Consider the following 26,036-nt stretch of genomic DNA (forward strand, 5'->3'; position numbering starts at 1 on the left):
TTTTGGAGTTAAAATATTGGAAGAAACTTGTAATGTCATCCTTAACCTCCAATGCAATTTTCCTTTCGACATTCCACTTACTGTAGCGAGTCTAATGTTATTTTTTAAGTCAACCTGTAGACTTAGATACTCCTGCTTTTTTTAAAATCATTAGCTATGTTCCACCTTATTAACTCCAGCGTACAGTGTGAAATACCCAGTAATACTCACCTTACTACCCACAGTTTACAGTGTGGAATACCCAGTCAGACTGACCTCAGTATCTCCAGTTTACAGTGTGGAATACCCAGTCAGACTGACCTCAGTAACTCCAGTTTACAGTGTGGAATACCCAGTCAGACTGACCTCAGTAACTCCAGTTTACAGTGTGGGATACCCAGTCAGACTGACCTCAGTATCTCCAGTTTACAGTGTAAGTCTCCCAGTCCAGCAGAGAGCAGCTTCACTCCTGAGTCCTGCAGGTCATTGTCACTCAGGTCCAGCTCTCTCAGGGGTGAGGAGTTTGATCTGAGAGCTGAAGCCAGTGCCTCACAGCATTTCTTTGTGAGTTCACACCGGCCCACCCTTAAAAAAAATTAAACACTTTTAAATCCACTTTTTACACTGCAGCACTGTATTCAAATGAGGAGAATAAGGGCCATGACATAATGGATTTTCAGAAAACAAATTACTAAAAATCATTCTAACAATCATCCCGATTCTGTTTGGTGTCCATTATTTTTTTGTCCATAACACGTTAAAGTCAACATGTTTATCTGTAACAGTGCTGTTAACTTTGCTAACCGACACAAATGTTTTGCATGGATTACAGTATATGGTTGAATGGATGTTTACTGCTTCACTGCTTAATTATTTCTAGCATGGATCGAGGGCTGATAAGATTGTGAGATATAAGGAAGTAGGAGAAGAAAACAGAAGCTGTTTGTGTTTGTTTATTATGTAACTGCTGAAAGGCATTGTGGGTTTTCTTGGTGTCCAGTTACTTTTGTGCAAAATGCATATTCTGTACTCACTGCAGCTTCTCCAGTTTACAGCTGGGATCCTCCAGTACAGCAGAGAGCAGCTTCATTTCTGAATCTCCTGGGTGATTGTAGCTCAGGTCCAGCTCTCTCAGGTGTGAGGGGTTTAACTTCAGAGCTGAAGCCAGGGAAGAACAGCCTTCTTCTGTGACTCTACAGCCTGACAGCCTGCAGAGAGAGAGACAGAAACTCCCCAATAAATAATATCACCTCACCATTATAATTATTAAATAAACGTGATGCTCTAATAAATAATTCAAGAATTACAGTTTAGTGTCTAAGACAAGGCAGGACCCCTCCTCTCTTTCCCTTAGCTTATTGCTCACTGTCTCCTCTTTATAGTGTGGAATACACAGTAATACTGACCTCAGTATCTCCAGTTTGCGGTGTGGAATACCCCACAATACTGGCCTCAGTATCCCCAGTTTACAGTGTGGAATATCCAGTAATACTGGCCTCAGTATCTCCAGTTTGCGGTGTGGAATATCCAGTAATAATGGCCTCAGTATCTCAAGTTTGCGGTGTGGAATACCCCACAATACTGGCCTCAGTATCCCCAGTTCACAGTGTGGAATATCCAGTAATACTGACCTGAGTATCTCCAGTTTGCGGTGTGGAATACCCAGTAATACTGACCTCAGTACCCCCAGTTTACAGTGTGGAATACCTAGTAGTACTGACCTCAGTATCTCTAGTTTACAGCGTGGAATACCCAGCAATACTGGCCTCAGTATCTCCAGTTTACAGTGTAGAATACCCAGTAATACTGACCTCAATATCTCCAGTTTACAGTGTAAATCCCCCAGTGCAGCAGAGAGCAGCTTCACTCCTGAATCCTTCAGGTCATTGTCACTCAGGTCCAGCTCTCTCAGGGGGGAAGAGTTTGATCTTAGAGCTGAAGTCAGCACTTCACAGTGTTTATCTATGAGATCACAGCTGTTCAGCCTGAAACAGAAAACACTTTAAGACACAGACATATACACATCCTACACATTACTAAAATACAAAGCATTACAATAAGCATTTGTTTTCAGTATAATTAGCAGCACAGCTTACACTTCAACATGAATTATAGTCTGCAGAGTGTTCTGTGTGTCCTGACAATCTGCTGCAGTCATATGATCACTAATTGTGAGTCAGTGCATCTTTGCTCAAAACTAGAGGTAAAAACATTAAGTACAAGCTACAGCCAAAAATCACAGAATATACAGGAATATATAGGAACACATCAACAGCAAGATGGACGTGAACCCTCCCATAACAGTCAGACCAGTGCTTCCAGTGCAGTCCTTAGTCATCTTTCTGCCAGGTGTCCCTACACTCGACACGTATCACTGAAAGGAGGAGATGTGAACATTCCCAGCAGCTAATGCAGCAGCAACTGGCACTTGGATTCCTGATCCCATGAGTAAAATCCTTTTTCTCCCTGTATTGTTATACCTGGGAACATGTCAAATCACCAATTACGTCTGGGTGATATGACGATATTATCGGTAATGAGCGTAATCAGACAAGTATCCCGGTGTCGATATCTGACAGTGACTAACCGGCGATTATCGTCTTTGCTGGGGAAACGCGCTTAGGCTACATACAAAGCAAGATAACAGAAGGATTCATGATTTGCTTTCAGTTCAGCTTTCTAGCCTAAGATTCTGAAGCAGTTAAAAAGAAACATTGCACAGAATTTCACAAGCATTGTCCCTTGCAGTAACCATGCGTTCGCCATTCTTGTAAGTTCAGTATTGTCACATCACCAACTTCTATCTCTAAGTCAGCAGCCAGAATGTCAGCCATTCAAGTGCAGCTTTCTGGTGGGAATTTTGAGCTTCCCAACTCAGTTTTTCGTGTCTGAGTCTCAGGCACGGCTTTAAGTGTGTCCCTGACCCGCCGTCTCGGTGGAGGACTGTCTGCTCGCGGTCAGTGAAGTAGTTGGAGCCGCTAATGTTGTTTCAGCTTCCCGAATGAACAAAGCTATTGTGATCTTTTTAAAAGACGTTTCCTTGGTTGATGACCTCATAGAAAGTGGTCTCAACATTAAAGATGAATTCGTACAGGTATTGCCTTTATCAAGCCCATCAAAAAAATCTAATGTTTTATATTTATGTTTAATATTTTATCTAATGTTCCCCCATTTATTAGAAATGAACTACTGTCCAGCATTCTAGGGCGCTATGGGAAGCTGGTGAACCCGATTAGGATGATTCCTGTCTTTTAGACGGCAAACAGTTATGATTCTTAACGCACCGCAGGAGGTCCTGGACGTGTCTGTTAAGATCACAGTGGAGGGGAAAGTTTATATGATTTTAACAGCTCTGAGAGTGTGAAGTGTTTTGCATGCGGTGGTTTTGGGCATGTGCGGCAGGCCTGCCCGTGAGGGGACCCCCCCGGGGGGAGCGCGAGGAGGGGCGCGAGGCCCCGGCGCTGGTGCGGGACACCGAGCACCGCAGGGGCGCCGATACTGTAGTAACGGACCTGGACTCAGACCATGGGGACCGGGAGGACGAGCCCCCCCTTCCTGTAATCACTGCCCCCCGCTCCCGAGCCACGCCAGGATGGCGGGCTGGCAGAGGAGCCGGGCCCGGATGCAGCAGGGCCTGCTGGCGGCAGCGCAGTGAGTGACTCTGATAAAGATTACTGTATGAGGACGTAGAGAGTTTGGCTGATGACTTGGACTCACAGGCCTCCATGGACTCCAGCACCCCTGTAGGTAGGACCAAGGTTTACTCTCTTGAGCAGATCTGTTTCTTTCTGGACAGCACTAAAGGCCAGAGAAAACCTAAGATAGAGTGCTATGTCCCTGATTGGAAACTGTTCTTAGCTTCATATACGATGGCGATGAGGAAATGTACTTTGGACGAGCTTGATAAACAGAATCGGTGCAGCTTAAAGAAGCTGATGAGCACTGTTAGGAGTGTGTTACGCCACCGCTAGCAGTACAGAGGGTTTATTTTTCTTATGTTTCTTGTCCTTTATCAGCTCTTTTTATCAGTTTTATGGCTTCGTTGATTTTTGACTCGCTAAATATTAACGGGTGTCGCAATGCTACTAAAAGAGCTGCGTTGTTTGATTATATTGCTGTAAAAAAGGTAGATGTTGTGTTTTTACAAGAGACTCACAGTGATGTGAGTTACTTTCTCTTGCACTGATTTCTCCTCCCAACATTGGTACTGGCGTTGTAGTAATAAATTAGTTCAGGACCACCACTTTGTACGATCTTTCTCCTTCTGGGAGGTGTGGAGGGAGAAAAAATCACAATTCAAGTCCCTCAGTCAATGGTGGGATGTCGGAAAAGTGCAAATTAAGCTCTTCTGCCAGAACTATGCTGCATATTTCCAGACTGAACTACAGAACCGGTTTAAAAGACTGGAGGATGAGATCTTGCGGCTGTGCACAGGAGCAGAGCCTGGCAGGGTGGGAGATGCTGAGGCCCTACAGAGGAACCGACTTCTGTTGAAAGACCTTCTGGTGGAGAGAGGGGCTGGAGCATTGGCCCGGGCCGCTATACGAAGGAGACTGATATGGACGCCCCCCCCCCCCACCGCGTATTTCTTTGGATTGGAGACGCACAGGGAAGAGAGAAAGACCTTTCGGCACTTGATCCTCCCCGATGGGTGTAGTACGTTTGACAAGCACGAGATTTTAACACACAATAGCCTTTCATGAGACCCTGTTCTGTGCTGAGGCCTGTGATCAGACAGTGGCTGATCAGTTTCTTTGGGACTTACCAAGTCTTTCAGTTGCAGACAGACATGAGCTGGAAGAGCCTTTGACTCTGACAGAACTTACTGCTGCTGTCCATGAGCAGTCAGTCGGGAAAGTACCAGGCCTGGACGGACTGACCGCGGAATTTTATAAATGTTTCTGGCCTCTGATTGGTGAAGACTTGTTCTGTGTTTTTCAAGAAAGTGTTGATATGGGCCTTCTTCCATCCAGCTGCCGGAGGGCTGTTCTAACGCTGCTGCCCAAGAAGGGGGATCTTGGACTTCTGAAGAACTGGCGTCCGGTCTCGCTTCTCGGTGTGGATTATAAGATCTTGTCCAAAGCTCTGACTAACCGGCTGAAAACATGTGTTTCAACGATCATTCACTGGGATCAGTCTTACTGTGTACCAGGGCATTCAATTTTTGATAACCTTTTTTTAGCTAGAGATCTTTTGTCTTTTGTGTCAGAACGAGGTTTGGACGAAGGTCTGGTCTCTTTAGATCAGGAAAAGGCATTTGACAGAGTGGACCACACCTTTCCGTTTAAGACCCTTCAAGATTTTGGTTTTGGTCCAAAGATTGTTTCTTACATTAGACTCTTGTACACCAATGTGTGTAGCCTCCTCAACATTAACGGCTCTCTCACCAGGCCTTTTCCTGTCACCAGAGGGATACGGCAGGGCTGTGGGTTGTCTGGGCTGTTGTACTCACTGGCGGTGGAGCCGCTGCTTCAGGCTTTTCGAAGGCGTCTCCAGGGAGCACCGGCACCTGGCATCAGCCTTGGGGGAGGAGTGACTGTTACACTTACTGCTTATGCAGATGACGTCACTGTTTTTATCAGGTCCAACACGGATATGGAGGTGCTTACAGCACTTCTTGGCGATTTCCAGCGTGCCTCTTCCACTCCCGTCAACTGGAGCAAAAGCGCCACGTACCTGCTGGGCCAGTGGTCCGGGCGGGGCCCTCCTCAGCTGCCACAGCAGTGCGTATGGGGCAAGGATGGTATCAGAATACTGGGTCTTTACCTGGGAACTGAGCACTTCATGGAAAAGAATTGGAGCGGATTGGTTGACAGGATTACTGGACGACTTCAGCGTTGGAGGTGGATTCCGCCCCAGCTCTCATATCGGGGGAGAGTTCTGGTGATTAACAATTTGGCCGCCTCCATGATGTGGCACCGACTCATGGTGCCGGATCCTCCGATGGACCTGCTGCATCAGGTCCAGAAGGGGTTTACTGATTTCTTCTGGAATGGGCACCACTGGCTCCCTTCGGGGATTCTTCATTTGCCAGTGTCTGAGGGAGGGCAGGGCCTGGTTCATCTGCTGAGCGACGTCAGGGGGATGAGGCTCCAGTGTGCACAGACACTGCTTTACAGCACCGAACACCTGCCGTGGATGCATGTGGCCCTCGCCCTGCTCCGCAGCTGCGGAGGCCTTGCATATGATAAACAAATGTTTTTACTTTCTGGAGATGCACTTCAGCTTATTGGAGTGAGTGGTTTTTATGCTGCGGTGCTGAACGCTTGGCGCTTGTTCCGGGTGGCACCGATGGAGAATGACCACTATGGCCTCGAGGAACCATTGTTTAATGATTCCTTCTTTTCCTCATGGCTGACACTTACAAATTCAGTCGATAAGATACTTGTGGAGTTGGGGGTCACAAGGGTAAAACATATTTTAAATGCTGAGTCTGGACACTTTTTGTCACCTGACTCACTTGCTACCCAAGTGGGGTTCCGGTCTGTGGGGCTGCTTGGGAACCTTTACATGCACTTGAAGGTTCTTTTCCCCCAACCTTTCAGGAATATTTACAGTGGGTTCCGGGTCGAGGTGCGACCTGCCCTTCCTTCCCAGAACTGTGTGTTACCCCCTTGGTAGCTGTTGATCACAGTGACACTGGTCACATACTTTCCTTCCGGTACTTGCGGAATATCCGGTTCTCCCTGGCAGGGAGGAAACTCCTGCACCATGTTGCCGTTAAGTCTTTTTTCTTTCATGACCTGAAAGGGAGGCCAGATACGAAGTGGAGGCCCATTTGCTGCTCCAGGGGAGTTTTTGCCGTCATGGAGGCTCCTCTATAAGAGACGGCTTCCCAAACGTTCAGAGGACCTCCAGTGGAGAATCCTGCACTGCATAATGCCCACTAACAGTTTTGTGTCTCGGTTTAATGCTGATGTTGGGTCTCAGTGTTTGTTCTGTAGTGAGCGTGACACTGTTTTCCGTACCTTCTGTCATTGTGTCAGACTGGCACCACTGAGTGGGCTGCTGGGTCACTGGTCTGGGGATCATACTCACTGATGCTGTGTCTCAGTGTTTGTACTGCAGTGAGCGTGACACTGTTTTCCGTACCTTCTGTCATTGTGTCAGACTGGCAGCACTGAGTGGGCTGCTGGGTCACTGGTCTGGGGATCATACTCACTGATGCTGTGTCTCAGTGTTTGTACTGTAGTGAGCGTGACACTGTTTTCCATACCTTCTGTCATTGTGTCAGACTGGCACCACTGAGTGGGCTGCTGGGTCACTGGTCTGGGGATCATACTCACTGATGCTGTGTCTCAGTGTTTGTACTGCAGTGAGCGTGACACTGTTTTCCATACCTTCTGTCATTGTGTCAGACTGGCACCACTGAGTGGGCTGCTGGGTCACTGGTCTGGGGATCATACTCACTGATGCTGTGTCTCAGTGTTTGTACTGTAGTGAGCGTGACACTGTTTTCCATACCTTCTGTCATTGTGTCAGACTGGCACCACTGAGTGGGCTGCTGGGTCCCTGGTCTGGGGATCATACTCACTGATGCTGTGTCTCAGTGTTTGTCCTGTAGTGAGCGTGACACTGTTCTCCATACCTTCTGTCATTGTGTCAGACTGGCACCACTGAGTGGGCTGCTGGATCACTGGTCTGGGGATCATACTCACTGCTGTTGTGTCTCAGTGTTTGTACTGTAGTGAGCGTGACACTGTTTTCCATACCTTCTGTCATTGTGTCAGACTGGCACCACTGAGTGGGCTGCTGGGTCACTGGTCTGGGGATCATACTCACTGATGCTGTGTCTCAGTGTTTGTACTGCAGTGAGCGTGACACTGTTTTCCATACCTTCTGTCATTGTGTCAGACTGGCACCACTGAGTGGGCTGCTGGGTCACTGGTCTGGGGATCATACTCACTGATGCTGTGTCTCAGTGTTTGTACTGTAGTGAGCGTGACACTGTTTTCCATACCTTCTGTCATTGTGTCAGACTGGCACCACTGAGTGGGCTGCTGGGTCCCTGGTCTGGGGATCATACTCACTGATGCTGTGTCTCAGTGTTTGTCCTGTAGTGAGCGTGACACTGTTCTCCATACCTTCTGTCATTGTGTCAGACTGGCACCACTGAGTGGGCTGCTGGATCACTGGTCTGGGGATCATACTCACTGCTGTTGTGTCTCAGTGTTTGTACTGTAGTGAGCGTGACACTGTTTTCCATACCTTCTGTCATTGTGTCAGACTGGCACCACTGAGTGGGCTGCTGGGTCACTGGCTCGCTGGTCTGGGGATCATACTCACTGATGCTGTTTTTATTTTTGGTTGTAAATGTTCCAAACCTCGAATGGATAAATGTTGTCCACTTGGAAGACTCTACGTCTGCGTCAGGAGGGTCAGGACATTGACGTGTTGGACTTGTTTAAGACCCTGGTGGAGTCACGTGTTCATGTGGACTTTGTGTCTCATCAGGTGACGGACAATTTAGCTGTTTTTCTGAAAAAATGGGTTTTCGACAAGGGACCTGTGATTATTTCTGCTGATGGAGTTTTGGTTTTTCCCTGGTGATTCACGCTGAGTTACTCTTCGGGCTGTGATTAGGATTGGCTGCTAACTGTTTAATAAAGGTGGTTAAAAGTTAAAAAAAAAAGTCTCTCTCTCTCTCTCATCTATGTGTCTCAATCAATCCATCATTATTTATATAGCGTGTTTTAACCACAGCGCTTATAAAGTGTTTCGCAAACATTTAAAAAGAAGAAAAAGAAAGAAATTCAAATAAGCTCAGAATAAACGACAATAAGCGAAAAAGAAATAAAAATAGAGTAAAAATGTTTTAGTAAAATAAAATAAAAAAAAAAAAATACCATCATAAAGGACTTTAACCACCCATGTCCTCTTTAGGGGCCCCTCCTCAAAGGGGCCTCTAGCCCCTATGTCTTCTGGGGGAAGCGACCCCCCCCACAATTACTGATATTAATAAAAGCATAAAATAATAAAACTGATTATCATAGATTATTATATGCGGTGGTGAAAAGATGCTTTTTCAGCCCAGTTTTGAAAGTACTGAGACATTCAGTAGCTCTCAGGTTTTCTGGGAGAGAGTTCCAGAGTTTGGGCCCATAGTGACTAAAAGCTGCCCCCTCCCTCCCCAGCCGGGTTTTAGAATTAATCAGTAAATTACTGCCGGATGATCTGCCTGGGACATACCTTACAGTCATGTTACTGAGGCAGGACAGAGCTAAACCACGTAAATATTTACAAATTAGCAAATGAACTTTAAAATCAATCCTAGAAGCCAGAGGAAGCCAGTGCAGGGATGTGAGAGCAGGTGTGATGTGATCCCTGAGACTGGTGCATGTTAACACTCCGCCAGCGGCATTCTGGGCCCGTTGTAGATGTGATCCCTGTGACTGGTGCGTGTTAACACTCCACCAGCGGCATTCTGGGCCCGTTGTAGATGTGATCCCTGTGACTGGTGCGTGTTAACGCTCCGCCAGCGGCATTCTGAGCTCGTTGTAGATGTGATCCCTGTGACTGGTGCGTGTTAACACTCCACCAGCGGCATTCTGGCCCCGTTGTAGATGTGATCCCTGTGACTGGTGCGTGTTAACGCTCCGCCAGCGGCATTCTGAGCTCGTTGTAGATGTGATCCCTGTGACTGGTGCGTGTTAACGCTCCGCCAGCGGCATTCTGAGCTCGTTGTAGATGTGATCCCTGTGACTGGTGCGTGTTAACACTCCGCCAGCGGCATTCTGGGCCCGTTGTAGATGTGATCCCTGTGACTGGTGCGTGTTAACACTCCGCCAGCGGCATTCTGGGCCCGTTGTAGATGGGATCCCTGTGACTGATGCGTGTTAACACTCCGCCAGCGGCATTCTGGGCCCGTTGTAGATGTGATCCCTGTGACCGGTGCGTGTTAACACTCCGCCAGCGGCAGTCTGGGCCCGTTGTAGATGTGATCCCTGTGACCGGTGCGTGTTAACACTCCGCCAGCGGCATTCTGGGTCCGTTGTAGATGTGATCCCTGTGACAGGTGCGTGTTAACACTCCACCAGCGGCATTCTGGGTCCGTTGTAGATGTGATCCCTGTGACCGGTGCGTGTTAACACTCCGCCAGCGGCAGTCTGGGCCCGTTGTAGATGTGATCCCTGTGACCGGTGCGTGTTAACACTCCGCCAGCGGCATTCTGGGTCCGTTGTAGATGTGAAACAGTAGATGTGAAACATACAAGAGGGCATTACAGTAATTTATTCTACTAGAAACAAAAGCAGGTATTATTTAATACTGCCAAGACCCCCTCCACTCTGCAAACAAGTAAACCAACTTCCTTTCTTTTTAACAACCTAAGCAGTTCTGTTAACCTGCTTTATGACTTTATGGTCGTGTTTCCACAAACTGTGCTTGCTTTGCAGAACAGTATTTCCCTTTTAAGGTTATCCATTTTAAATCTGGTGTAGGATCACACATGCACATATCACAAAGCTTAAATTCCAGGTGGCCTGAGACAAGGCCTACCCTGGTACGAGAGGCACACATCGACCTAGGCCCCAAAGGGGGGTTTGTGACCCCACACACATAGATAACCAGGGAGGCCAGCACTCCAACTTTCATTGCCCAAAGCTTTAACGACCTACAGATAGCAGAGTGGATCCCCAGGGACAGGGGCCCCTCGACTTGGCCCACAACCCCATCACCCGACATCCTGCCGTGCATACCACTCACCCAGCACCCCACAGAAAGTTTCTGTTAAGTTTGGTTTTGTATACCCTGTGTAGTATGATGCTTATGTCTCAATATGCAAATCATGTTTGTGTGTGTGTCCTTAGACAGTCTCAGTTTCGTGTGCCACCCTTATAACCATGTTCACAGAGTATCAATTATTTTACCCCTCACACTTAAACACTTGTATAAATTTGAATAAATAAATAGGTATAGCTACCACTGCATATATATTATACCAGAATAATCTTGGAAATTGAATAGTCTAACCAGGGATCTTAGTGTGCCCTAACTTTTGAAGATTCTTTTCCTTTGTCTGACAAACCTTCCCCCCCCCCCCTCTTTGCTTTGCCACATTCCTCGGCAGCCCTTATCTGATCTTTGTATTCTACCATGCCTATCTAAGGGTAAGATGTGCTGATGACATGAGAATATGTCATATAATGTCTGTATAAAGGGTAATATCTGTTGAGGTACAACCTAAACCACCTGTACCATATACTGGTGTGAGTAATAGAACATAACATAATAGCATAATATAAGTAATCATTAATTAATCATCACAGATGGTATTTGGTGTGAACCGCTGGGCTGGTACGGCATGTTTGGTATCAAACCGAAGGAAAATCACTCCAGTTTCCAAATCTGGTCAATGGTTACCACAAAATGGACATATCAAAAGTTACACCAGCCTAATGAAAATCACCATTACCAGAGAAGTCAGTCTGGTCATAAATCCCAAAAGGACTGATACCGACCCCCTTCCGAAAGCCCGCCAAATGGATGGTCAGCCATTGGTCCAGGACTCAAATTCCTGGTCACTCCTAATCACGAACCTTACACTATAAAACCTGGCACCTCAGAACAAAGCCAGGAAGAAAAGGCGGAGGAAAAGGGAAGAGAGAAAAGGGAAGAAAAAGGAGAAACAAGCAGCGTTCTTGAAGCCCGTCGGTGAAGACCCAAAGAACTGCAACTCAGCCCAAGCTTCACCAGAAGAAAGAACCGGAGGGACTCCACTCCAACAACCGCTGCAAACACCGCGCCTCCCTGAGAGCCATCACCCATCAGCTCATCAGCCACTGCAACCAACTGCAAAGACCTCCCTCTTTCCTGCATCCAAGTAAACCAACTTCCTTTCCTTTCTAACAACCTAAACTGTCCTATTCACCTGCTATATTCCTTTAGGTTTATATTCCTACAAACTGCTTGCTTTGCAGAACAGTTTTTCCCTTTTTAGGTTAATCATTTTAAATCTGGTCACTGCATTTTCATGATTACATCGTTTGTGTCTTTTCCGTTATTTCATGTTTATTGTTTGTTAGGTGTAATGTCTGTCTTATGTTAGTTGTAGGAATAAATGCATGTCTTTTACACAACTTCAGCCTCCGTCATTGAGTGTTCACAATAGTCCCTGCCTCTGTGCGATTTGGCTACAAGCTCTGAAACCTCAAACTCGCCTGAAATATCGCGAGACTCTCTCTCATCGGCCGTGAGGGGAGCTTCGCTACCGATCGTTTACATTATCTGGTGACGCAGCTCGCTGGACGAGCCTTCTATTCTAACCCAGGTTATTAAGCGATACGGGTTATTAATGAATCCCATTTAAGTCTCACATTAACAGACTCACGGGGATTCGCAATTGAGTTTGGAGGAGCCGACCATTCGGCATAACAATTGGTTAATAATCAGCATTAAATAATAATTAATTAAAAGTTAATTAATTTCAAAACATATTGGTGGAGATATTAAAATTTACCTGAGCTAATAATTCCTACAGGGGGTTAGTGACCCCACACACACAGACACACTTAAACACACACAGATAACAAGGGGGGCCAGCACTCCAACTTTTATTGCTCAAAGTTATAATGACGTATAGACAGCAGAGTGGATCTCAAGGACAGGGGAAGTTTCTTTTAAGTTTGGCTGTTGTATATCTGTATATTTATTTACCCATGACTACTAGTCTCAATATACAGACAGGTTATGTTTGTAATGTGTCCTGACTTTCAAAGATTCTTTTTCTTTGACTGACTAACCTTCCCCCCTTTTCTTTTCCACATTCCTCAGCAGCCCTTATCTGATCTTTGTATTCTACCATGCCTATCCAAGGGTAAGATGTGCTGATGACATGAGAATATGTCATATAATGTCTGTATAAAGGGTAACCTCTGATTGAGGTGCAACCTAGACCACTTAGACCAGGGACTGATGTGAGTAATATAACATAATAAGCCCCCTAGGCTGCTTTCTAGAGGAGCTTGATACTCTCCTCAGTGTCTTCCCCACTGACAGCTCCTCTCTCATTCTCCTTGGTGACTTCAACCTCCCCCATGACAAGCTCCCTTCTTCTGGTCTCCTCCCTTTTCTCGACTCCTTCTCTCTAACATCCAACAGCTCCTCTCCTACACACAAAGGAGGTAACGTACTCGACCTGGTCTTCAGCTGCCCCTCTCCGGCTAATGACATCACTTCTACTCCTCTACACATTTCTGATCACCACTTTACCATTGCCCTACCCGTCTTGCCCAATTTTCAACATTTCTTGCCCACTCGACCAAACCACTCTGTCTCCCCTTCTTCTGTTGCTTCCTGCACCCTGTCTTACCTTCCTGACCTTGACTCCTTTTCCTCCTTGGCACTGGAGTCTGCAACTGATACTCTCATCTCCTCACTTTCCACATCCTTGGACAACCTCTGCCCGCTGTCTTCCAAACCCAGGAAAACTCGCCCTGCTCCTTGGCTTTCAGCTGCATTACGCACCAACCGAAGAGAATTGCGGGTAGCAGAGAGGATGTGGAAGAAATCTAAGCTTGATGCAGATCTGTCTTCCTACCGTACTCTGCTATCCAAATTCTCTATGGACGTGACTGCAGCTAAAACTACCTTTTACAAAGAAACTAGAATTATCCTCACGTGTTCCTCGCAAACTCCAAAACATCTTTTCATCACTGCTCAACCCTCCACCACCTTCTGCTCCATCCTCCATGACTGCTGAAGATTTTGCCAATTTCTTTGCCGAGAACATTGATGGAATCTGTCAGACATTCTCTCCCTCCTCATCCACTACACTACACACTAAGGATTTCCCTCCCCCCTCACTGGCCCAGTTTTCCGGTCTTACAGCAGATGAGATCATGAAAGTCATCTCATCTTCTCATCTTTTGATCAGATTCAAAACACTGATGCTCGCATACAAAGCCAAAAATTCTCTGGCCCCATCCTACCTAAAGGACCTCATCACACCCCGCACTGCACCACGATCTCTCCGATCCTCCAGCACTGCTCGACTGGTCCCACCTCCCCTCAAGGCACAAGGAAGACACACATCTCGGCTCTTCTCTGTCCTGGCACCTAACTGGTGGAATGAACTCCCCCTAGATGTCCGAACAGCTGAATCCTTGAATGTCTTCAAGCGACGACTCAAAACATTCCTTTTTCAGAAATACCTGACGTAGTACTTCTGTATTCTTACTCGGCTCTTTTTATGGTGTGTGTTTTTAAAAATAAATAAATAAATAAATAAATAAAAATAAAATTTCTGCACTTTCTCAACGGAGTTTTCAGACAGATGGTATTCATAGCTTGGGTCCTTATTGAGCTAGCATTGGAAATACATCGCAGAGTCTCAAAGCACTTATGTAAGTCGCTCTAGCTAAGTGTGTCTGCCAAATACTGTAAATGTAAATTTAAATGTAAAATAATATAAGTAATCATTAATTAATCATTACAGATGGTATTCGGTGTGAACCGCTAGGCTGGTATGGCATGTTTGGTATCAAACCGATGGAAAATCAGTTTTACACCACTTCAGCCTCTGTTCATTGAGTGCTCACAATAGTCCCTGCTAAGCTCTAAAACCTCAAACTCGACTGAAATATTGTGAGACTCCCTCTCATCGGCCATGAGGGGAGCTTCGCTACCGATCGTTTACATTACCTGGTGATGCAGCTCGCTGGACGAGCCTTCTAACCCAGGTTACTAAGCGATACTGGTAACTAGTGAATCCCATGTAAGTCTCACATTAACAGACTCACGGGGATTCACAATTGAGTTTGGAGGAACCAACCATTCGGCATAACAATTAGGTAATAAACATCATTAAATAATGATTAATTCAAATGTAATTAATTTCAAAACATATTGGTGGAGATATTAAAATTTACCTGAGCTAAATATTACTACATTTGTGTCCCACAGGGATAAGTGCTGGGCCGCTACTGTACACTGTATATATTGGTCACATTATCAGAAATCATGGTGTTGGGTTTCATTGTTTTGCTGATGATACACAGTTATATATATCTGTTAAGCCGGATGATGCATCACAGCTCTCGGTTAGAAAACTGTCGACTAGATATCCGGTGCTGGATGGCAAATAATTTCTCTATGTTAAACACAGAAAAACAGGAGTACTGTTAACTGGTCCGAAGGCAGCTTGAAATAAGTCTGACAACCTCAACCTTGGTGGTCTTCCTACCCAACCTAACACAGTGGTCAGAGATCTTGGTGTTCTGGTTGATTCAGATCGATGTTCTGGTCGATGCTCACATAAAAAGCATCACTAAAGCTGCGTTCTATCCTGTACGGAACCTCGCCAAGCTTCGGAAGATGCTCTGCTTTCATGAAGCGGAAACACTAACACCTTTATAACTTCCAGGCTGGATACTGTAATGCCTTCCTTTCTGGGTGCCCATCTGGATCCTCACATAAACTTCAGCTGGTACAAAATGCAGCAGCCAGAGTTCTTACAAACACTAATAAATGTGATTATATTAGCCCTGTCCTATGCTCCCTTCATTGGCTTCCAGTTAGGTCTCGGATTAACTACAAAATACTGCTATTGACTTATAAAACACTGAATGGCCTTGCACCAGAATACCTTAGTAACCTGCTGGCCTTATACAACCCTCCTCACTTTCTTCCATCTCAAGGAGCAGGATATCTGTTAGTACCCAGGGTAGAAAGAGCTACGGCAGGCTGCAGAGCTTTCTCTTATAGAGCTCCTCAGCTGTGGAATGGTCTTCCACCGGATCTGCAGGATTCAGGCTGACTTTCAATATTCAAGTCTAGACTAAAAACACTCCTGTTTAGTTTAGCTTGTAGGGACACTAGTTCTAGCTCTAGATAACTGCTCACTCCCAGTCAGACCTATAGTGTGAGGTGTAGAGCTGGGTGGGGATCGGTGCCATTGGCTTTGGATAAACTGAACTGTCAGTCTGTCACTTTAGCTTCACACCCCCTCGTGGAACTGGAGTGCTGACATTCAGGGACTCCCCATGCCTGCGTTCCCACCTGCCTCTCCCTCCTACTTATGCTGCCATAGTCATATCTGCCGGAGCTTACATACTGCACTCACCTAACTGTTTGCACTGCCTCTAGTCTCCCCTACTTTGGCTAATTGCACATTTTATTTGTCCTACTCCCCCTGGGCTGTGCTGCCTGGAGACCCCAAATTTTCAAGATATCCTGCCTACCCTGCTGCCTGCAACGTCTCCACTACCTGTGAGTCCTTCCGGCCTGCTTACCCTTCTGCCTGTGACATCTTCCCTGTTTACCCTGCTGCCGTACTACTGTTCTCCCTGCCATCTGAAGCAGCTCCAGCACTTGCCTGTCATCACCTCCCTGCCCCCCACTTTGTGACTGAAATGTTAAGATTGGGATAATGTGAATTAGGACTTTGCCATCTTGATCATTTGACTTCCTCTGCTGCCCCCTGGAGGATGGGCTCCCCCTTTGACTATGGTTCCTCCTAAGGTTTCTTCTTTCTAGGGTAATTTTCCTTGCCACTGTCCCCGCTGACTTGCTTACTGGGGGCTTTGGGCAGGGATGCTGTAAAGTGCTTTGAGATGATGTAATGTTGTGAAAACACACTATATAAATAAAACTGAACTGAACTGAAATTGCATTCAGTGTTTGGTGGGGGGGGGGGACTCAAAATGAGATCTGAACCAGCAACCTTCCGCTCATGGACACAGAGTCCGAGCCCAAAGAGTCACGCACCACACCCAGTATTTACAGAAATGCTTCCTACAGCATCCAGAACTGAAACGAATATGAGTGGTTTTGCCGCTATTAATGAAAACTGGACCATTCTGTATGATGCTGTATCTTTGGTTATTTGTTACACAAAGGATGGTCGTGGAAATCTTGTCTTTTTTGTTTTTAACCTTCAGTTAATATAAACTAGATTAAAAAGGAACCTTGTTGATAAAAGAGAGGAAATAAATTACATATATACATATTCATTTTATATTTTAAACAATGTTTATCTATCTCTGCCGGACTAGATGTGTTGTCACATCCTCAGCCAGATGCAGCTGAGGCCAGCAGAGGGCGCCAGTGAGCAGCCAGAGACAGCAGTCATACGGAAGCTCCCAGCTCTGGGCTCCATCACATGAACACACCTGCTGACAATAACACTCACATACCACTGATACACCCTGTGGATAAAGAGCCCTCACTGTTTCTATAGCAGGTTAGGATGCTGTGCTGTGATCAGAAGGCAGACTGGATGGGAATGGAAACGTAGTAACAAACAAAAAGTGACATCACTACCTTCAGTCATTATAAAGGCTGTGGTCAAGATTAGCTACTGCTACACAAACAGCTATAGCTGTGATTATCAAAATAAAACCCACTTATTAATCCATGAGGAGAAATATATAATATATATTACACATTTCAAACAATATTCATGTATCACTGCCAGACCAGACATGATTTCCCATCCCCACGTCACTTACAGAGCCGTCCTGGAGTTCTTGACCACAGGCAGCAGCCTGCAGTGCTCTTCATCTGATCTGATGTATTTCTTCAGGTCAAACACATCCAGCTCCTCATCTGACATTAGCATCACGAAGGCCAGAGCTGAGTACTGTGCAGGTGAGAGGTCATCTGCTGAAATGTTTCCTGAATTCAGGTATCTTTGTACTTCCTCTACTAGGGAATTGTCACCCAGTTCAGTCAGACAGTGGAACAGGTTGATGGTCCTTTCTGGAGATAAATTCTCCTGTATTTTCTCTTTGATGTATTGGGCTGTTTCCTTAATGGTATATGAGCAGATGCTTGTCGGCCCCAGTAGCCATTGTAAGAGAGTCTTACTGGAGTCTGTTGAGAGGCCCAGGAGGAAGCGGAGGTAGAGGTCCAAGTGTCCATTCTTGCTCTCTAATGCCTGATTCACTGCAGTCTCCAGCAAGTCAGCTGATGAGTTTGACAGAAACACATATAAAGCAGCAAGATACTCCTGGATACTCAGATGCACAAAGCAGTACACCTTCTCCTGGTACAACCCATACTCCTCTTTAAAGACTTCTGTGCACACTCCAGAGTAAACTGAAGTTTCAGTGACATCAATGCCATTCTCTGTCAGATCTTGCTTATAAAATATGAGATTGCCTTTCTCAAGGTTGTCAAAAGCAAGTTTACCAAGTTTTAAAAGGAATTCCTTGCTGTATTCCTTAAGCTTAGTTTCTTGTTTTTTCATATACTTGTCATTTTTTAAACTTGACTGAAAGATCAGGAAGTGTGTGTACATTTCAGTCAGAGTCCTTGGAATTTCTCCCCTGTCAGTCTCACTAAAAAACCTCTTAAGCACAGTGGCTGAAATACAGCAGAACACAGGTATGTGACACATGATGAAGAGGCTCCTTGATGATTTCACATGTGTGATAATCCTGCTGGCCAGGCTCTGATCCTTAAATCTCCTCCTGAAATACTCCTCCTTCTGGGCATCACTGAACCCTCGTATCTCTGTCACCTGGTGGACACACTCAGGAGGTATCTGATTGGCTGCTGCTGGCCGGGAGGTTATCCAGAGGAGAGCGGATGGGAGCAGATTCCCCTTAATCAGGTTAGTCAACAGCACATCCAGTGACGTTTTCTTTGTTACATCAAACCAGCTCTCATTGTTATGAAAATCGAGAGGAAGGCGACACTCATCCAGACCATCAAAGATGAACAAGATTTTGTACATAAACAGCTCAATGGATTCAAGAGATTTCAGTTCTGGGACAAAGTGGCAAAGCAGTTCAATCAGACTGTATTCACCCTTAATCAAATTCAGGTCCCGGAAAGGAAGAGCAAATATGAAGTGAACATCCTGGTTTGCTTTTCCTTCTGCCCAGTCGAGAATAAATTTATGCACAGAGACTGTTTTCCCGATACCTGCCACCCCTTTAGTGAGTACAGTTCTGATAGGTGTCTCACGCCCACATAAGGGTTTAAATATATCATTGCACTTGACTGTAGTATCTTCTGTTCGCCTTTTCTTGGATGCTGTTTCAATCTGTCTCACTTCATGTTCATCATTGACTGCTCCAGTCCCACCTTCAGTTATGTAGAGTTCTGTGTAAATCTCACTGAGAAGTGTTGGCTGTCCTTCCTTAGCTTTCCCTTCAAATACACACTCAAATTGCTTCTTACGTTTACATTTCATTTCCTGTTGTTGTTGCAGCATGAGCTGTCCTGAAAAGAAATGAAAGGAAAATGCACTAATTCTCACCGTGATCCTGACCCGTATGAGAGGAAGAATATTTTCCAAAAACACACTTTTTCACACATACATATCCAGATATTTCCCTGTGACTGTTAATGTGAAACTGAAAGTTTTATCATGTGTATTTTACTGGAACACCGCATACAGGACCGTGAATAAGCCTTAGGCAGCCAAAGGAAATGTTTAAAGCCATTTATCTGGGTAGTAAGTGTATATCTGCTCAGAACCAAAAAAAACTACAAAACCCCTTTTCATTTCCCAAACCTCTCCTCAGGGGCACCACAGCCAGTCCATGTATTTGTTAAATTTCACCACCAGCTCACTTCATTCATTAATTAAATAAGTTTAAAACTCAATGAGATATTGATCAGCCACATGAGGTGTGTTAGTGGTCAAGTAAAAAAATACAGGGATATACTGCACGATTTCTGCAAATATTAAGGTGATGTTGGAAGAGGTTCTGAAATGGCAAACACACTTTGACATACATATTATAGTAGTTCTACAACAACATAAAGACCATTTCAACATCCTTTTCTTTGGCTGCCTAAGACTTTTAGACAATATTGTACATGTACATAATGTTATAAAGTTCTTACTCTTGTCCAGCAGGTCAGCAAGATCATTATGTTTCATGATCCTCAGGATGTACACTGTGATCTTCAGAGCTACCTCTCTAACACTGGTCTTCTCCGTCTGACCATCACAGTCCAGGTCATTATCCTCCTCCAGCTGAGGCTCAGAGGATTCTGGGTAATTCTGATCTAGGTACCTCACAAACATCTTCAGCTCGTCCTTTAGGAACTTCATGGCTTTTTCCTCTAGCGACTAAAATAAACAGTCAGAGTTAATTATTGCTACTTACACCAAACCTTTTCAGAGTTTTACTTGTGAATCATAGTTTAAAACATTTTCTTTAAGATGATGAATTTATTATTATGCAGCTGTATAAAATATAAGCTAATTGACATAGCAGCCAAGAAAATATATATCAGCAATAAATACAAACCTTCAATATGGATGATAAACCTGATTTATCATGTAGATCTGAACTGCAATCTTCCATTTGGTCTCTGTGAATTAGGCAGAAACATAAAGACCTCAATTCATCTACACAAATGTAACAGAAAGACTGAAAAGTTCTCCATTAAAACTGCTGTTACTGCAGATAAAGAATAACATTGTGGTATATTACAACATCAATTCCAAAAAGTTGGACATTGTGCAAATTGTAAATAAAAACAGAATGCAATGATATGGAAATCTCATAAACCTGTATTATATTCATAACAAAGTATAGAAAACATATCAGATGTTTAAACTGAGACATTTTGCTATTTCATGAAAAATATTGGCTCATTTTGAATTTCATGACAGCAACGTATCTCAAAAAAGTTGGGACAGGGGCAATAGGAGGCTGGAAAAGTTAGTGGTACAAAATCCCAATGTTAAGATCGCCGGTGAACGGGGAAGGCGCATGGACAGGCAGGCAGGCAAGGATCAGGCAGGCCGGTAGAATAAGGGGTAAACGGGGTTTAATCACAGGACTAAGGGCAGGAAACATCAGACACCAACTAACATCAATGACAGACCAGGAACCAGGGCAAGACATGGACTCAAATAGACAGGACTGATTGAAAATAATCGGACTCAGATGGGTACGATCCGGGAAGCACACGTGGATAATCAGGGGGGCGTGGCACACACGAGGATCGTACGAGCCGGGTATGACAGAACCCCCCCCCCCCAAAGGTGCGCTCTCCGGGCGCGCCTCAGAGGAGGCGACGGACGAGACGAGGGAAACGGGACCTGGAAAAGAAGAACAAAACCATTCAAGGGACACCGGAAACATGACCGAGACATAGAACAGGCACAGAGACAAGAAGTAGGACAAAACCTGACAAAGGACAGGGAAGGCAGACAGACAGACTAGGAAAGGAGACACAGCGGGAACAGGCGGGACAAAAGTACAAGGAGTGAACGGAGGAGGAACAAAGGGACGAGGAAGGGAGACAGGAGAGACAAAGCTGGGAGGAGGAGCAAACGAAGGAGGGAGATAAGCAGAGGAGTAGGGAGAGAAGGACAGGGAACCAAGGGGAGTCCGAGGAAGCCCCAGCGGGCGACGGGTGGCCATCAGAGGTGCCGCAGGCGGCCAGGAGGCCGGAGCCGAAGGGGACCTCAGAGCAGCAGAGGAGGCAGGGCGAGGGACTGACGGAGGGGCCGAGGAGGGAGGTGGAGGGAGAGCCAGGGAAGGGGACGAGGAAGCTGGAGGGGACCTAGGCGAGGGCAAGGAGGGGGGGGAGCCGCAGTAGGCGGCGACGTCCTCCGATGCGCCGGAGCGGAGGGAACCGCAGGCAACTGAGGAGCTGCAGCAGGGGAGTCCGCAGGCGACCAACGAGGCACCGGAGCAGGGAGCAAGACAGGGCGACGAGGCTGCGGAGGGAGACCCGCAGGCAACAGCCAACCCGGAGGGCGAGGTGGGGGTTGAGCTCGCCGGGGCGAGGGCAGAGGAGTCACCAGGATCGGGTCTGGGGCAGAAGGGACCGGCATGGGGCAAGGAACGGGAGTCACAAGCGGCACAGTCACTGGCAGAGGGAGCGCCTCCGGCGTGGGCGCAGGAGCTGCAAGCAGAGGGAGCGCCCGCTCGGGAGCTGAAGGCGGAGGGGGCGGCTGCTCGGGCTGCGCAGGCGGCAGTGGAGGCGGTTTCTCGGGCCCCCCCCCCGCTACCCCACCCCTCGATACGGCTCTGCTTTGCTTATCAATGGAGCCGCCTGCTCTGTGAGCGACTGGCCCACGGCCACGCCGGCCTGGGACTTGTGGGTGAGCAGGGAGCGTCAGACGGGGGAGGGGGCGCCTATCAGCTTGTTTCCCACATCCCTGCCCCCCCGCTTCTGTACCAGCTGGTCCCCGGGTCCCCACTAGCTGGGGCGATACTGCTGCCTAAATATGACGAAACATTAAACATGTCATCATCCTGCACCTGTTCTCCATCCCAGTGGACATAATGTGCATGATGTCATCAGCGTGCGCCACTCCCTCTGGAATGTCCTACTTTATTACAGAATACTAACCGCTTCAGGGATCACCTTTTGTCTGTTAGCCACAGCAGTGAAGGAAGTTGCGCATGCAGTCTCCGCCTGGGTCACATGTGTGTGGAGTTTGCATGTTCTTCCCATGTCATCGTGGGGTTTCCTCCAGGTACTCCGGTTTCCCCCCACAGTCCAAAAACATGCTGAGGCTAATTGGACTTGCTAAATTGCCCGTAGGTGTGCGTGTGAGAGTCAATAGTGTGTGAGTGTGCCCTGCAATGGGCTGGCCCCACATCCTGGGTTGTTCCCTGCCTCGTGCCCATTGTTTCTGGGATAGGCTCCGGACCCCCCGCGACCCAGTAGGATAAGGATGGAAAATGGATGGATGGATGGATGGATGGCCAGACCTTTAAGTTTGACTACTAAGCACCTATGACAGACATCAGCCTTCGCATGATGTCACAACACCATCCCTCACTGATGTGTCTTACCTGGCTCAAGCTATTCAGAACAGCAAAGCCGTTAACAGGCTCCCAATGCCAGAGCCTGCTGTGTTTATTGGGGATCCAATTCATTTTATTGAATGGAAGGCATCCTTTATGTACTCATTCAGAGAACAGGTATCTCTTCAGCAGATAAGCTGCATTACCTTAAGAAATATATCAGTGGTTCTGCTCATAAATGTCTTGAGGGCACGTTCTACCGAAGTGATGATGAGGCATGCAAAGATGCTTGGAATAAGCTTGGTCAGCGATACAGTCAGCGATATGGTCAGTGATACGGTCAGCGATATGGTCAGTGATACGGTCAGTGATACGGTCAACGATATGGTCAGTGATACGGTCAGCCATACGGTCAGCCATACGGTCAGCGATATGGTCAGCGATATGGTCAGTGATACGGTCAGCGATACGGTCAACGATATGGTCAGTGATACGGTCAGCGATACAGTCAGCGATATGGTCAGCCATACGGTCAGCGATACGGTCAGCCATATGGTCAGCCATACGGTCAGCCATACAATCAGCGATATGGTCAGCGATATGGTCAGTGATACGGTCAGCGATACGGTCAGCCATACGGTCAGCGATATGGTCAGCGATACGGTCAGTGATACGGTCAGCGATACGGTCAGTGATACGGTCAGCCATACGGTCAGCGATACGGTCAGCCATACGGTCAGGAATACGGTAAGTGATACGGTCAGTGATACGGTCAGCGATATGGTCAGCCATACGGTAAGTGATACGGTCAGCGATACGGTCAGCCATACGGTCAGCGATGCGGTCAGCGATATGGTCAGTGATACGGTCAGCCATGCGGTCAGCCATACGGTCAGCCATACGGTCAGCGATGCGGTCAGCCATACGGTCAGTGATACGGTCAGCCATGCGGTCAGCCATACGGTCAGCGATGCGGTCAGCCATACGGTCAACCATAAGGTCAGCCATACGGTCAGCGTTACGGTCAGCCATACGGTCAGCGATACGGTCAGCCATACGGTCAACCATAAGGTCAGCCATATGGTCAGCGTTACGGTCAGCCATACGGTCAGCGTTACGGTCAGCCATACGGTCAGCGATATGGTCAGCCATACGGTCAGCCATACGGTCAGCGATACGGTCAGTGATACAGTCAGCGATACGGTCAGCCATACGGTCATCCATACGGTCAGCCATACGGTCAGCGATATGGTCAGTGATACGGTCAACGATACGGTCAGTGATACGGTCAGCCATACGGTCAGGAATACGGTAAGTGATATGGTCAGCGATACGGTCAGCCATACAGTCAGCCATACGGTCAGCGATACGGTCAGCGATACAGTCAGCGATACGGTCAGCCATACGGTAAGTGATACGGTCAGCCATGCGGTCAGCCATACGGTCAGCGATATGGTCAGCGATGCGGTCAGCCATACGGTCAGCCATACAGTCAGCCACATGGTCAGCGATATCGTCAGCCATACGGTCAGTGATACGGTCAGCCATATGGTCAGCCATACGGTCAGCGATACGGTCAGCCATACGGTCAGCGATATGGTCAGCGATACGGTCAGCCATACGGTCAACCATAAGGTCAGCCATACGGTCAGCGTTACGGTCAGCCATACGGTCAGCGATATGGTCAGCGATACGGTCAGCCATACGGTCAACCATAAGGTCAGCCATACGGTCAGCGATATGGTCAGCCATACGGTCAGCGATGCGGTCAGCCATAGGGTCAGCCATACAGTCAGCCATATGGTCAGCGATATGGTCAGCTATACGGTCAGTGATACGGTCAGCCATACGGTCATCCATACGGTCAGCCATACGGTGATACGGTCAGCCATACGGTCAGCCACACAGTCAGCCATTCATCATCCAAAGGGCATTTCCGGAGAGGCTCTCAAAATGGCCACAAATACGGTCCAAAGATGCCGAAGGGTTACAGACATTTTCTGATTTTTAAATGCCTGTTTGCAAACTATGCCTCATGCAAAGGGCCTAGACATACTAAGTGACTGTGGGGAAAATCAAACATTAATTCAGAAGCTACCTGACTGGGTAGCATTGCGCTGGAATCGTCGGGTTACGGTAGCCCTCATGGAAGGTGGCGAATTCCCATCTCTCCAAGACTTTGCCAGATTCATATCAATTGAGGCAAAAATTGCATGCAATCCTGTCACCTGCCTACATGCACTTCACTCAGTGGATTCACACCAGGATAAAATAATCACAAGGGAACCTAAAAGAAACAGGGCTAATGTTCTCAGCACTCAAGCCACTGTTGGCAGGGATAAAGAGACATCAATTAATGACAGAGTATGGGCTCCATGCATATGATGCCAGTGTAACAAGAATCAACTCCACAGATGTTCTGATCTTATGAAAACGTCTCCTGAGAACCGAAGTTCATATGTAAAGGACAATAAACTGTGCTATGCTTGTTTAAAACCAGGTCACTGTGCAAAGGAATGCCGTCGTCGCCATAGCTGTGAGGTATGCAGGAGAAGGCACCCCACTAGTGTTCATGATTACAGCTATGAGAAGAATGGAAGTAGAGACCAACCTGTGCCTGATATAATCAGAGCTACAAGCAATGTAAGGAAACTACAGCTGCTATATCACTTAATGCCACCAGTCAAGAACAGTCACATAGCACCTCCATGATTGTAGCGGTGTGGGTATCCTGGGTCAAAGATACAGCAAAGGAACAACTTGCTTTATTAGACACGCACAGTGACAGCACTTTCACTGACAAAGAGGTGAGCAATGAATTACAAATGGACACTTACCCAGTGCAGCTGAAACTCACCACCATGTTGGGAGAGAATATGGTGATGAAGAGTGAGAGAGTATCAGGACTCTGTGTAAGGGGTTACAATTCATCGGTGCACATTGATCTCCCTCCTGCATACACCAAACACTGCATACCTCTCAATCGTGATCACATTCCAACGCACGAAACTGCTAAACGCTGGACTCACCTTGCTGCAATAACTGATAAGATACCACCCCTCCTCAGCTGTGATGTTTGACTCTTAATTGGGTACAACTGTTCAGGATCTCTGGCGCCTAGACAGGTGATGCTAGGTGGAGACAATGAACCATATGCTGTGCTAACAGACTTAGGATGGAGTATCGTTAGCTGCTCAACACCTTAGCTTGGTACAACAGCAGAATTCGCCTTAGTCACCGAGCTGCGGTACAGGAGCTGCCTCTAATAACACCAACAGATATACTTCAAGTCCTGGAGTTGGATTTCAAGGATGTCAGAGGAGAGTTTAAGGCAAACTCTCAAGAGGATCTAATTATCCTGGACAGGCTCAAGGAAGGTATAAAGGA

General features: G+C 46.8%; 1 protein-coding gene across 1 annotated transcript in view; it reads right to left on the bottom strand.

Annotated features, from left to right (window-relative positions):
• Positions 1 to 260: 260 nt before the first annotated feature.
• LOC125721462 (NACHT, LRR and PYD domains-containing protein 12-like) overlaps positions 261 to 26,036 on the bottom strand; it is a 360,988-nt gene continuing 335,212 nt past the window's right edge. Inside the window, exons 16-17 of the mRNA XM_048997380.1 lie at positions 391 to 564; positions 261 to 345 (exon numbers count right to left, since the gene is read on the bottom strand). Coding sequence (XP_048853337.1) covers positions 336 to 345; positions 391 to 564 — 184 coding nt within the window. The 3' untranslated portion in view covers positions 261 to 335. The remainder of the gene's footprint in view (positions 346 to 390; positions 565 to 26,036) is intronic.

The sequence above is a fragment of the Brienomyrus brachyistius genome, unplaced genomic scaffold, assembly GCF_023856365.1.
Source record: "Brienomyrus brachyistius isolate T26 unplaced genomic scaffold, BBRACH_0.4 scaffold33, whole genome shotgun sequence".
Classification (NCBI taxonomy): domain Eukaryota; kingdom Metazoa; phylum Chordata; class Actinopteri; order Osteoglossiformes; family Mormyridae; genus Brienomyrus; species Brienomyrus brachyistius.